This window comes from Erythrolamprus reginae, chromosome 2, assembly GCF_031021105.1.
Source record: "Erythrolamprus reginae isolate rEryReg1 chromosome 2, rEryReg1.hap1, whole genome shotgun sequence".
In the NCBI taxonomy this organism is placed as follows: domain Eukaryota; kingdom Metazoa; phylum Chordata; class Lepidosauria; order Squamata; family Dipsadidae; genus Erythrolamprus; species Erythrolamprus reginae.
The window spans coordinates 31059938-31074835 of NC_091951.1; the positions used below are offsets into that span (position 1 = coordinate 31059938).

At 41.3% G+C, this 14898-nt stretch overlaps 1 protein-coding gene across 1 annotated transcript; it reads left to right on the top strand.

Moving 5' to 3' along the window:
• Positions 1 to 10355: 10355 nt before the first annotated feature.
• LOC139159301 (vomeronasal type-2 receptor 26-like) lies at positions 10356 to 12833 on the top strand. The gene is made up of 3 exons (XM_070736623.1): positions 10356 to 10498; positions 11093 to 11154; positions 11923 to 12833. The coding sequence occupies exons 1-3, from the start codon at positions 10356 to 10358 to the stop codon at positions 12831 to 12833; spliced, it is 1116 nt and encodes a 371-aa protein (XP_070592724.1).
• The last annotated feature ends 2065 nt before the right edge of the window (positions 12834 to 14898 follow it).

Consider the following 14898-nt stretch of genomic DNA (forward strand, 5'->3'; position numbering starts at 1 on the left):
AAATCAAACAAAGAGAGAAGCCCCCTAAACTAAGGAAACATTTCCTGACAGTGAAAGCCAATATAGGCGCAGAAAAAAATTGGTCGTAATTTCACATATAAAATTGCCATTTGTGGAAAAACCTGCATATTGTTAAAAACAGTCATTAGTGTTATGGCTGATGTGGCTGATTATGGGATGGAATAGCATATTAAGCTGGACTTGTGCAAACTGATGTACAGAATAAACATAGCCATATTTATGCTCTGGACTATAAACACTGAATGCACGTAAATCCTTGAAAACTATGTGGTGGCCCTGGGCAAAAGAAAGGCATTAAAATCACTCTCTCTTCTTCTTTTCTTTCTCTTTCTCATCTGTCTATTCCTTCCCTCCTTCCTTCCTTCCTCTGTCCCTCCATCCCTTCCTTCATCCCACCCACCCACCCAACCTTCCTCCTTCTTCCTTCATTCTTTTGTTCTTTCCTTCCTTTCTTCCTTCCTTTCTTTTCCTCCCTCCCTCCCTCCATCTCTTTCTTTCTTTTTCTTTTCCTCCATCCTTCCCTCCCACCCAGCCTTCCTTCCTTTTCCTCTCTACCTCCCTTTCTTTCTTTTTTCCCTCCCTCCCTCCCAGCCACCCACCCAACCTTCCTTCCTTTCTTCCTTTCCTTTCTTTCCATTCCTTTCCTTCTCCTACTACAATAGGGTGTGTAAGGAGTTGAGAAATTGAGGGGACTGACATACCAAAACATCAACTAGCCTAAACCCTCCCCCTGCCTGCCCTGTTTTGGGCCTAGGAAGCCCTTCTATATCCCCCTGGGAGCCAAAAGGGGCCCTAGGGGACTCTGGAAGTAGGGGTGGTGTTGTGGCTGGCTCTGGGCCAGCTCCTGCTCCAAGCACTGTGGGGGTTGGTGTGGGAGACTCCGCAGGTCATCAGAGACTGGTTTTATTGCCAACAGCTTCAGATAGTGAAGCTTCTGTGTCAAGGGAAGATTCTGGAAGGGAAGATTCTGGGAGTGAAGCAGGATCGGATTAGGAGGTAATTACAGGCAGCCCACTAGCTAATTACCCATCATCATCATCATTAGATTCAGAAGAAGAGGGATTCATAGATGCTTGTAGACGCAGGTCTACAACAAGGAGGGAACAACTGCACACGTATTATAGAAAATAAGGGAGAACACCTGTGGCTGGGGCAATTAGGCTAATCGGGCTGTTGATAAATTGCCAGCATGGTTAAGAGCATGTGTGGGAAATTATCCGTTTTGTGTGAGAGAAATACTGTTTACTTTTGAATTGCTTCAGGATTTACAAGGACTTTGTTGACCAAGTCACAGTTAAGTACAGTTTGAGGACTCTTGAAGGGGGGTGGCTGTGACATCTTCACAACTGCCTTTAACCACTTTGCTTTTGTTTTTCACAACATTTAAGGCTTGTGGTTTGTGAGGGAGCACTTTGGCTGATTAAAGTGCGTTTGGACAATATTTTCCTTTTGATAAACCAACTTTGTTTACTTTACAACCTTGTGTGTTTGAATTTATACTTTGGACTTAATTGGGGACTCATAACGTGAAGCCCGGCATAACAGGTGGACTGTGACTTAACTTGCTACCAATTTGCTTCCTCCTGCACAGTGTGGCAAAAAAAACAAAAAAAACAAAACAAAACCAAAGCCAAAAAACAATGGCAGCCACATATACAGTTCCAGAGCTTGGCTTCTGCACATGCTCAGAAGGAAAAAAAAATAAAGAAATTCCTCCCCAAATTTAAAAATATTCCCCCCAAAATTGGGGGGAAAATGGAACCCCCTAAGTACTGGTTCCAGGTGGGGTGACATCATCAGTGGGCTGCTATCATACTGGACCGGTAGGAACCCACCCATGTCAAAGACTGGGGAACCACCTCAATAGATCTGCCCAATATAATTACTTAGGGAATAATGTTTCCAAAGGGGGGGCAGGTTTCTAATTTTTTTACTACCATTCTGTGGGTGTGGCTTATTTTACGGATGTGACTGATGGTCATGTGACTGTGTGGGAGTGGCTTACCAGGCATTTGACTGGGGGGGGGGGGTGGCTTGACAGTCGTGACTGGGTGGGAGTGGCTTCATGGCTTGCAACCTTTATCGGTGGGTACAAAGATTGCCAGAGCAGCTCCCTGTCTCCCTGCCGGCCAGCCTCTCCGAGGTCAGCAGATGCACCGCAAGGCCCCTGTGCCCCGTTTTGAAGAAATTGTAAACCCATGTATATATGCCTTTGTTGTATCCCAAAGGTTTTGAGGGGTAGTATCACTGTTTTTCTTTATTTTGAAAAAAACCTCTAACTCTTTATCCATTTTTTATACCCTGGATCTTTTGTTATATTCTATTCATTGACCAATTATTTGTTTTCCTTTTACCTTTCCAGTGTATAAATAAGGGGTTGTGGTCCGCCCAGGTATTTGTCTCTATTTCTATTTCACTAATTTGTTCCATTATATGTACTGGAGCCCAAGCCATGTCAATCCTGGACCAAGTCTTATGCGGGTTATTATAAAAAGTGTATTGTTTATCTTTTAAATGGTATTCTCGCCATAATAATAATTCTGTACGCATTTTCCAAAATGTCACAGGTAAAATTACTTTTTTTCCCTTTTCTTTTCTTTTCCCGGTATAGTCCATTTGGTCATCTGAGATTGCGTTAAAATCTCCTATTATTATCATATTTTCAATTGATAATTTGTTTATTTTTTGATGTAAATCTTTATAAAATTGTTTTTGGTTGTCACTTGGTGCATAATTGAAACAATTACAAGAGGTTTTGTTTCTAAGTCTAGTTGTACCATTAAAATCCTACCTTCACTATCATTATACATTTGTTTAGATTCAATTGATTCATCAATATACATTGCTACTCCCCTTTTCTTTTGATTTGCCAAGCTAGTATATAATTTTCCTAATTCTGAATTATTGAGAAGACTTCTTTTTGATTTTTTAATATGAACTTCTTGTAAGATATTTATCTGTGCTTTTTGCTTCTTGAGTTTAGTTAATATTTAATTTCTTTTCTTTGGATTATTCAGTCCATTAACATTAACAGAAAACTTTCAAATCATGTGTCATCTTTATTTGTAGTATCTTTTAGTTTCTTTCAGTTCTCGAACTCTCGTATCTAGGACCAGTTCTTGTGAAACCTGTGGTTGTTTCTTCTTCACTTCCTGAGTTTCTCCCCCTTCTCCACCGGTGGCCCCCCTCGCTTCATCTTTGCTCTTGAGTTCTATCTGGAGTTGATCAATCTTGTCCAATCCACTTTGTGCCAAAAAGGATCTTGCTTGATCCACACTTTCTATCTTCACTTTCATTGCTTGCCAAGTTAAGGTAAGGCCTTCTGGTACCAGCCATCTGAAGACAATATTCTTTTTGATTAAAACACTTGTAAGAAAATAATATTCTCTTCGACTTTCTCTTACCCTCTTAGGAACTTGTTTCAAAATCGTGATTTCTTTCCCGTTGCGTTTAAAAATCTGATTTCTTGCCTGTCTCGGTTATCATCTTTGATTATTCTTCTTGCAAACTTAATGTGTACTTCTGTTCTGACCCCAATGGAGGCCAACGTTTCTATCTCCTGAGTAAGACGGTTATTAAGTGAGTTCTGCCTTGCTTTACAACCTTTCTTGCCAGAGTCGTTAACTAAATCCCTGCAGTTGCTTGTCAGAAGATCCCAAAAGATGTTCACATAACCCTGGGACATTGTGTATACTCCTGTTCAGTTTGGAGATTTTGAAGATTCTGATTCAGATAGGCTGAATTTATGAATTAAAGGCAAGCCCTGATTTACAGGCCCAGGAAGAAGGGGAGACAAACCACAGGACGTTTCTATGAGTTCAGACTCCAAAGGAGAGACAGATAATAGATGGTTAAATCCTCATTTCAGAGGATTACAAAGACAAAGGAAGCAAGTGTCAGGGAAGAAATATTAAGGAGACGAACAGGTTAATTAATTAAGTAATTAATTCATCACGTCTGGGTGTCAGCGGAGAAGAAGGGCGGAGTTTTCAATTCTGCTATAAATCAATATCAAGGTGCCATTCCACGGCTTTGAAGTAAGCTCTACTTTTTTGTGTCTTTTAACTGTCGTTTTTATTACTCTGGGCTAATGCTGCCTAGCCATAAATCTTAAGATAAGGGAGGAGTGCTCAGAGATTGTTTTATGTGATTTAACTACTAAAGAATGAGATAAAAGTGTTTGCCTGCAAATGACATAGTTTTGTAACAGAAGGGAGACAGAATAAAAATGATGTTTTTTGCTTTATAAATCTCTGCATTCAGTAAGCCTTTATTCCAATTAACAAAGGCTCTAGCCGTAAACCAGAACAGCCACCATCATAACTACGTGACAAGTGTCCAAAGTTTGATCCAATAACCCCTTTATTTTTCTAACAAAGTCCTTCCTTCCTAGAAGGAAGAATAGAAATAATAAAATGGAAAAGGGGATTAAAAGGGAATACAATTTTTTTTAAAAAAAGGGTTCGGTTCAAAGTTCTGCTCATATTACAGAAATTGGAGTTTGAGAAGGGTTGATTAAGTTTGGAGTATTGTTTTGTTGGCTCTTTTTAAACTTTATTTCTTCTATTTAGATATATGAATTAAAGAATTGCTGATATGTTTTAATAAAGTTAGAAGTAAGATATGTAGTAGGTGATACTGATTTGGATTAATGCATAAATGGAATTGAATTTAGAATTATTGGGGAGATTAATGATATTAATGATTTTTAATTGATTGACAATAGAGAATATTTAGATTTTTTCCCTTTTTTTCTTTTCTCAAATTGACTGAAATTTAAGATTAAAATTAAGTACGAAATGTAGATAAGTATTAATTGCCTAAATGTTAGAAGGGCTGAAATAATTTTTAAATTTTGGATTAGGTAAATGTACTATTTAGAGGGGGGAAGAAGTCTGAAATTTGTATATTTGTATGGATGGGTGTCAACAGACTCAAACTCAACCCTGATAAGATGGAATGGCTGTGGGTTTTGCCTCCCAAGGACAATCCCATCTGTTCGTCCATCACCCTGGGGGTGAAATTATTGACCCCCTCAGAGAGGGTCTGCAACTTGGGTGTCCTCCTCGATCCACAGCTCACACTAGAGAACCATCTTTTAGCTGTGGCGAGGGGGGTGTTTGCCCAGGTTCACCTGGTGCACCAGTTGCAGCCCTATTTGGACCGGGACTCACTGCTCACAGTCACTCATGCCCTCATCACCTCGAGGTTCGACTACTGTAACACTCTCTACATGGGGCTACCTTTGAAAAGTGTTCGGAAACTTCAGATCGTGCAGAATGCAGCTGCGAGAGCAGTCATGGGCTTCCCCAGGTATGCCCATGTTACACCAACACTCCGCAGTCTGCATTGGCTGCCGATCAATTTCCGGTCACAATTCAAAGTGTTGGTTATGACCTATAAAGCCCTTCATGGCATCGGACCAGAATATCTCCGAGACCGCCTTCTGCCACACGAATCCCAGCGATCGATTAGGTCCCACAGAGTGGGCCTTCTCTGGGTCCCGTCAACTAAACAATGTCGGTTGGCGGGCCCAGGGGAAGAGCCTTCTCTGTGGCGGCCCCGACTCTCTGGAACCAGCTCCCCCCAGAGATTAGAACTGCCCCTACCCTCCTTGCTTTTCGTAAACTCCTCAAAACCCACCTTTGTCGTCAGGCATGGGGGAACTGAGATATCTCCCCCGGGCCTATACAATTTATGTATGGTATGTTTGTATGTATGTATGCTTAATAATGGGGTTTTTAAAATATTTTAAATTGTAAATTATTAGATTTGTCATGAACTGTTTTTATTGTGTTGTGAGCTGCCCCGAGTCTATGGAGAGGGGCGGCATACAAATCTAACAAACAAACAAACAAATATGTTAATGTTTTTTTAATTTTCTTTTTTTAACATTTGATTGGCTATATTGGCATAAAAATTGAATAAATAAAATAAAATAAATAAATAAATATAAGTTTTCTTGGTTTACAGAAAAATGTATAAAGAAAGAAGGAAGCACTTTGGCATAAAGGTTAATAAGTTAGAAATATAATTGGTGTTGTACTTTTTGAAGGAACATTAAGGAGGGAATTTAATTAAAAGAAAATGTATGTAACTGGATGACAAAATTAGAAAGAAAAACCTTTGCAACTTTTTGGATGATATTAGTTACTAACAAAATACTGCATTTTATTCATGGAAAATTAGATGGTACACTCTATTATTTGAATGTATGTTGAGATAAAAATGTAAAAAAAATTACACCCACCCCAAAGTCATTCCTTCCTCTCTCCCTCCATTCATTTCATTCTTCCTCCTTCCTTCCTTGTTCTCTCAATTTCTCCTTCCTTCCTTCCTTCCTTCCTTCCTTCCTTCCTTCCTTCCTTCCTTCCTTCCTTCCTCTCCACTTCTCTCTTTTCCTCCTTTTTTCCCCTTTTCTTTCTTTCTCTCCACTTCTCTCTCTCTATTTTCCCTCTTTTTCTTTCCCTCCAAGTCTCTCTCATTTCTGTGTACTTCTCCCTCCCCTGTTTCTCTCTCTCATTTGTTTCTCCTCCCTTTTTGCTCTCATTTCTTATTTTTTTATTATTTCTCTCACCTTCATTTCTCTTTTTCTCTTGCTTTGTCTCCCTTTTGCTTTCTCTCGGGCTGCAGGATTGGGGTGGGGGCTGATGGAGTGAGCCCCCTTGCGCTGATCAAAGCCTCCCCACGGGCTTTCTTGAATGTCTGGATACACACAACGCCAAGCGACGCCCTTCCGCTTCCCTTCAGCTGCTGTCACATGCCCCATGTCACATGCCGAGTGCCAGGCGTTTCTCATGGGGTCCCTGCTGGCAGCTCCCCCATTTCGGATGCCCGGGCCAATAGCCGCCCCCATCCAACCTGGAGGTGGTGCTGGCATAGACCCCACGGGAAAGGGCCTCCACCGGGCAAATGATACGGGGTGTGCAGCAGCAACTGAGGGGAAGCAGAAGGGCGTCCCTCGGCATTCTGTGTATCCAGACACTCAAAAAAGCCCACGGGGCAGCCTTGATCAACGTGAGGGGGATGGCCTCCATCAGCCCCACCCAATCTTCTGCCTTCTTCTGAGGTCACAGGGGAGGTGGGCGCGTGCAACAGCAGCCCCACATAGAGCCAGAGAAGCCAGGGGTTTCTCCCCACCGACAGCTTGGAAGGGCTGGATCAGCTGTCAGGCAGGGAGAAACAGTGCCAGCTCCACTGCGCGGGCCTGGAAAATGCTGCACTGTCTTTGGGATTTTCCCACGCCACAGCACGCTGCGCAGGTTAGAGGGATCATTAATCTGGAGGTATTTTCCATCAGTCTGACCAGGGAGAAAATTAGCCTGACACCTTTCTTCTTAGTAAATCCATGTTTTCTGGGAATCTACCTGTGGTTTCTAAAGAGTTTATGAATAATCTTTTTTCCCTCTCTGTTCATTTTATTTCTCATCTGCTCTAGAATGATCCCTATAATTGACCAATTGTGTCAATTATATTTTCTCTATATTTTGTCACTATATGATTGATAATGGCAGTACAGTGATCCCTCGAGTTTCGCGATCTCGATCTTCGCGAAACGCTATATCGCGATTTTTAAAAAAATATTAATTTTAAAAAAAACCACTTCGCGGTTTGGCTTCGGGAGTCAGCTGGGAAGCGGCGCGGCTGTTTTAAAAGGTCGCAGCCGGCCTGGGGGGCTTCCCAGCACCCCCCCGAACCCCCAACCTGGGTCTTCCCGGCCGCCCACGCAAAGGGGAAACCCCGGCTCCTCGCTGATGCCCGCCGCTCGCCCGCCTGCCAGCAAGAGGGGGAAGACCCAGGGAAGGTTCCTTCGGCCGCCCAGCAGCTGATCTGCTCGGTAGCGCAGCAGCAGCGAGGAGCCGAATCGGGGTTTCCCCTTTGCGTGGGCGGCGGGGAACACAAACTCCACCATCTACGCGTGCACGGCCATAGAAAAAAGGGCGCGCATGCGCAGATGGTGTTTTTACTTCCGCAACCCTACATCGCGAAAAATCGATTATCGCGAGGGGTCTTGGAACGGAACTTTCGCGATAATAGAGGGATCACTGTATTATTTAACCATATTTGGATATTAAACAATTGTAGAAGAAAGACTGAATGTGGCATAACAACATTTTTCCTGTATTTCAAATTCCTGGATGTTCCCATTCTAGTTTCATCCCTTTCTGGAGAAGAATAAATTTTGGAATATTTCTGAGAGAATGCTGTACTTCGACCAAAATGGAGAGATGAGAGCAGATCTGACCATTGCCTACTACTTAGTTCTCCCCAAGGAAAAAGCCAAGAGAAAGATTCTAGCATATTTTAAAAGACAGAAATTTTCTATCAAACAAGGGGCTCTTTCACAGCTAGAGTTGCTTAATAAGGTGGGAGAAATTTTGCTGTCTTTTCTCTGTTTTCCAAAGCCTGAGGTCCCATTTCAAGTGGGGAAAGCCTAGAGTCTCCAGGGTGGTTGGCCTTCCATGCCAGTTGGTGTCATCTAATGGAAGTTCTTCAACAGACAGGACCTAAGTGGAGCAATTTTGCCATGTTTTATGGAAATCTTTCAAGATCTTACTGGTCAGAGGTTTCTTTCTTCATCATAGTTTTATTCTACATTAAAAAATTGAATGAAATAAAAGTTTCTTAAACCTTTTACAGCAAACTTTATTCTCAGTTTTAATATGAATATATAAGAATACATAATTTTTTACCTGCCATTCCATCCCTTCAAACTTTAATGAATAAAAAAGTACTTTATTGTAATGTTAAATTCCAAAAGCAAAAGGGTGGAATTAAATGAAGAATTTGCCAGTTTGTTATACCTCCTGCATTTGTTCAGAAGAAGTCAGAGATTTGATGTTTACCTCAGTGAAAACCAGAGGCTAATTGTCTCCATCCATTTCTATCTCTGTTTTCCATGGATGGAGAGTCCTAACATATTTAGAATAGAATAGAATAGAATAGAATAGAATTTTATTGGTCAAGTGTGATTGGACACACAAGGAATTTGTCTTGGTGCATATGCTCTCAACGTACATAAAAGAAAAAGATACATTTGCCAAGAATCATATGGTACAACACTTAATGATTGTCATAGGGGTCAAACAGCAATGAAGAAACAATATTATTAAAAATCTTAGGATACAAGCAACAAGTTAGGCATACAGTCCTAAGTGGGAGGAAAAGGATGATAGGAATGATATAGAAAAACTAAAAAAATATTTCCTAACACATTCTCTTTTTTCTGCCTAGTCCCTGCCTGAGTCCAAATGTGTGGAAAGTTGTCATCCTGGTTTTGTCAAGAGGGCTCGAGAAGGAGAGCCAGTTTGCTGCTATGATTGCGTTCCTTGTCCGGAGGGGACCTTCTCCACTCAGGAAGGTGGGTGACACTGAGGAAAATGGGAGGCTTGGTGGAACTGGATCCATTTGTATTTGTATTTATTAGATTTGTATGCCGCCCCTCTCCGAAGACTCGGGGCGGCTAACAACAATAAAAAAGATAATGTGAATAAATCTAATATTAAAAATAATCTAAAAAACCACAATTTAAAGAACCAATCATACATACAAGCATACCATGTATATATTCTATAAGCCTAGGGGGAAGGGAAAATTTCAATTCCCTCATGCCTGACGACAGAGGTGGGTTTTAAGGAGCTTGCGAAAGGCAAGGACGGTTGGGGCAACTCTGATATCTGGGGGCAGCTGGTTCCAGAGGGTCGGGGCCGCCACAGAGAAGGCTCTTCTCCTTGGTCCCGCCAAACGACATTGTTTAGTCGACGGGACCCGGAGAAGGCCAACTCTGTGGGACCTAACCGGTCGCTGGGATTCATGCAGCAGAAGGCGGTGCCGGAGATATTCTGGTCCAGAACATTTCCATGAAAGTGCAAGTTAAAAAGGAGATTGAAGCAAACCTGGTGGTTTTTTTAAATTTTTAACCTACACAATTTCTTATCTTAAGGGAAATAAATCAAAAAGACTTTGGAGGAGGGCTGGGAAGAGACACGAGAAGGGCAAGCTTTATTAACAGCAGAAGAAATATCTCTTCTGCTTTTTAGTTTGGATAAGTGCTGCTAAGTTTACCTTTCTTGGAATATATGAGATCTTTGAAACTTGATGAATTGTTTTAGATCCACCTTCTGAAAGACCTTGCAATTCACTGTATAATGGCCTCCCCTTGAGGATCATTGAAAAGGTCCATAATGTGGTGTTGTGGATAGTTTGGGGGGGAACTCATTAACAAATACTTCACCAATCATATAGATCAATCGATCATTCAAAATAGAGCTGGAAGGGACCTTGGAGTTCTTCTAGTCCAGCCCCCTGCTCAAAAAGCAGAACCTGTACCAGTGATGGTGAACCTTTTTGGCCCCAAGTGCTCAAACCAGAATATTCAGATACACATGCTGGAGCATCAGAAAGCCAAAGACCAGCTGGCCACTGGCCACATGGCTATTTTGGCCATTTTTCAGACTATTTGCTGGCTGGTTCTCAGGTCATTTTTGATCCAATAAATGGCCTGAAAACTGTCTTTCTTTTGGCTGTTTTCTGGACTGCCAGCTGGAAGATCAGCTGGCAGTGGCACCCATGCCCACAGTGAGGGCTCTGAGTGCTACTTCTGGCACCTGGGCCATAGTTTGCCATCACGGACCTATACCATTTCAGACAAATGACTGTCCAGTCTCTTCTGAAGAACCTGCAATATTGAAGAACCCAAAACTTCTGGAGGCCAGCTGCTCCACTGGTTAATTGTTTTCACTGTTAGGAGATTTCTCCCTAATTCCATATTTTTTCCAGATGTTACAGGATACTGTAGGCCTCCTCCAACCAATGTTTCCTCTAAATTTTTTTGGGTGTGGGCAGAAAAGTATAATGTCTGAGCAGCACATTTTCATGCCTGAGCACAGATGTCACCCAAGACAACTTGTTGCGTAATTATTTGCCTAAAAAGATAATATGGTTCATTATTAACCTCTAGTAATGTAGGTTCCTATGGAGATTCTATGCATTATACTGAAAATAACTAACATCCTTTGACTCCCCTCAAGTTCATATATCTGATGGATGATCTCTGGCGGGCTCGGGACAGGGGCTTGTTCTCTGTACTGGTGCTTCTTGACCTCTTAGCGGCTTTCGATACCATCGACCATGGTATCCTTCTGCGCCGGCTGGAGGTTTTGGGAGTGGGAGGCATTGTCCTTCAGTAGTTCTCCTACCTCTCCGGTTGGTTGTAGTTGGTGTTAGTGGGGGTCAGAGGTCGACCTCTAGGTCTCTCCCTTGTGGGGTACCTCAGGGGTCGGTACCCCACAAGGGATCGGATCAGAATACCGCCGGGACTACACAAATCCCAGTGGCCAATCAGGTCCCACAGAGTTGGCCTTCTCCAGGTCCCATCGACTAAACAATGCCGTTTGGCGGGACCCAGGAGAAGAGCCTTCTCTGTGGCAGCCCCAGCCCTCTGGAATCAACTCCCTCCGGAGATTCAAATTGCCCCTACTCTTCCCACCTTCTGTAAGATGTTGAAGACCTACCTATCTCGCCAGGCATGGGGGGAATAACTATCTTGTGCCCCCAGCACCGCCTTTTTTCTCTTTATATGAGAATGGTATGATTGTGTAGTAATGATCGTTTTTTAATATTTATGGATTTTAAAATGCTTTTAACTTACATTGGATTTGTACTTTGTATATTGTGTTGCTGTTGTTGTGAGCCGCCCCGAGTCTTCAGAGAGGGGCGGCATACAAATCTAATAAAACTTAAACTTAAAACTTAGGTACATTTTTAAAAATATCCTTCTTAGCTCTTTTAAATGGAATTGTTCAGAAATATGTCTTGGAAAATGTTCCTGGAATTAGGTGTTGTCAGAAAATGGTATTTCTTGTAATTTAAAAAACCAAAATATTGCTTTTTATTTTTCAGATACAGAAAAATGCACCAAGTGTCCGGATGATAAATATCCTAATGAGCACAGAGTCCAATGTATCCCCAAAGTTATAACCTTTCTGTCTTATGCAGAACATCTGGGCATCATCCTGGTCACTTTTGCCCTACTTTTGTTCCTAAGCACAGGTTTTGTTTTAATCATCTTCATAAAATACCTAGAAACGCCCATTGTCAAAGCCAACAATCGGGACCTCTCCTACATCCTCCTGGTCTCACTTCTGCTTTGCTTCTTGTCTTCTTCTCTCTTCATTGGTCAACCAAGGAAAGCCACCTGCCTTCTCCGGCAAACAGTTTTCAGTATCATCTTTTCAGTTGCTGTTTCTTCTCTCTTGGCAAAAACCATCATGGTGGTGCTGGCTTTCCTGGCCACAAAACCAGGCAAACAGGTGAAGAGATGGTTGGGGAAGAGCTTGGCCAACTCCATCATCCTTTCTTCTTCTGCTGTCCAAATTATCATCTGCTCCATCTGGCTGGGAGTTTCTCCCCCCTTCCCTGAATCTGATCTCCACTCCCAGCATGGAGAGATTATCCTGCAATGCAACGAAGGGGCTGTTGTCATGTTCTACGTCACCCTCAGTTACATGGGCTTCCTGGCTGCCATCTGCTTCACGGTGGCTTTCATGGCCAGGAATCTGCCTGGGGCCTTCAACGAAGCCAAGCTGATCACCTTCAGCATGCTGGCCTTCTGCAGTGTCTGGGTGACCTTTGTGCCCACCTACCTGAGTACCAAAGGGAAATACATGGTGGCTGTTCAGGTCTTCTCCATCCTGGCCTCCAGTGCTGGTCTGCTGGTCTGCATCTTCATCACCAAGTGCTACATTATCCTTCTGAGGCCAGACCTGAACACAAAGGAGCATCTCACAGCCAGAACAAATGTAAAAACGTGATATATAACAGCATTGAGATATTGGAAAAATTGTTAATGTGACTTTTATTTTATTTCCATTTAGATAGTAGGCAGGAGTCAAATAAAACCATATCTTTAAAAAAATATATATAATCTTTATTACAAATAAATGGGGGAAGGGAATACAAAAAGCAAAAGGTCTATTTAGACATTGATACAAACTTGTGCAGTTTTAAAGTATGCAATTCTATAATAATATACATATTTACATGCGGGAGGAAAAGGGAGATGAAAAGTTAGAGCAGGGAGAAAGAAAAAGGAGGGATAGAAGGAAAAGGAGTAATTGTAATTTTAAAAGAGTAATTGTAAATTTCTATTAGTTAGATTAGGACTGTAGTTTTGAAATTTTCCCCGTGTTTATATATATATATATATATATATATATATATATATATATATATATATATATATATATATATATATATATATATATATATGTAGATTGTTCTGAGTTCGGGTTTTGCCCTGTGTAATGTTTTGCATGTCTATGCGACGTTTCGGCGAAATCACATTCACCATCATCAGGCTGGAGTTCCAATCTTTGTGTTTTTGCAAATGAATATTAGCAACTGACATTTCTTCTTAGCATGTAGTGTGGGGGTGGAGATTTGCTTTGAATGTAGCAAATAGATTGGGTGACTATGCTTCAGTGATCTGATTGGTTGGTGTAATCATGGTTATTAGAAGGAATGGCATGAAGATTATGAAGTGTTTTCTTTAAGGCTGATTTCCAAATATAAAATTCTAAAATCATAATAATTAAAGGATTGACATATTGATTATAATGAAGTGTTTATTTTGTTTAAGGCTGGTTTCCAAATCTCTGGCAGGCGCGAGGTATCATCCCTTTTATTTAAACAAAAGGATCTCTTTTCAATTTCGATAGCTTCTAGAGAGATTCTTCTATATAAATTCTCTGTTTTGTGGAGTAATTTAGTTTTTTCAAAGTCAATTTCGTGCCCTGTTCTTTTAATGTGCTGGACAAGGGAGGAGGTCTTCTCCTGTTTCTTGACTGCATTCATATGTTCTGCCATGCGCTGGCTCACTCTTCGGTTAGTTTGTCCAATGTATGTGGCTGCACATGTTTTGCAAGGGATTTCATAGATTCCTTGGTATTCTAATTGGATTTTATCTTTGGGGCTCCTTAGGATATTAGATATTTTTTGGTTAGTGCAAAATGAGGTTTTGATGTTATGTTTTTGTAGAATTTTACTAATTTTATCCGTGGTGCCTTTGATGTAAGGAAGGATGGTGGTGCCATTGTCCTGTTCTTGATCTTGTTTTTTGGGGGGTGTCTCTTTATTGATTAGGTTTGTTATTGTTTTCTCTTTGAATCCATTAGAAATTAGTACATCTTTGAGTTTGTTCAATTCAGTTTTTAAGTGCTCATGGTCAGCTAAGCGTTTGGTTCTGGTGATGAGAGTTTTGGCCACTGAGGTGATTTGTGCGGGGTGGTGGTGTGAGTGTGCATTTAGATAACGGTTGGTATGGGTTTTCTTTTGGTAGATAGTATGTCCTAGGCTGCCATTGGGTTTTTTATAGACCAGTACATCTAGAAAGGGAAGTTGATCATTGATTTCTGTTTCCATAGTAAACTGTATTTTGGGGTGTAGGCTGTTGAGATGAGTGAGGAAATTGTCTAGTTTTTCTTTACCATGTGGCCAAATTACAAAGGTATCATCAACATATCTCAGCCAAAGTTTGGGTTTGTATTTGGCTTGCTCTAAAGCATTATTTTCGAAATATTCCATATAGAGGTTGGCTATGACAGGTGATAGAGGTGATCCCATGGGGGCTCCCTCTATTTGTTTATATCTTTGTTCATTATAGATGAAGTATGTATTGGTCAGGCAGTGGTTGGTAAGGTCTAGGATATATTTGGGGGGTTTGTGTTTGTCTTGGATAGCTGTCAAGGCTTCTGTAATAGGTATTTGTGTGAACAGGGACACGACATCGAAACTTACAAGTAGGTCATCGGGTTGTAGGTTTTGTTTTTTAATTATTTGTATAAAGTGGGATGAATTTTGAACATATGAGGTAATAGT

Excerpts from the sequence above, each read along its gene's own strand:
- LOC139159301 (XM_070736623.1), top strand. The coding sequence starts at position 10,356 with ATGGTGAACCTTTTTGGCCCCAAGTGCTCAAACCAGAATATTCAGATA. Across the intron at positions 10,499-11,092 it reads ATTTGCTGGCTGGTTCTCAG|GGGCTTGTTCTCTGTACTGG; the intron begins GTCATTTTTGAT and ends GGCTCGGGACAG. Across the intron at positions 11,155-11,922 it reads TTTCGATACCATCGACCATG|ATACAGAAAAATGCACCAAG; the intron begins GTATCCTTCTGC and ends TTTATTTTTCAG.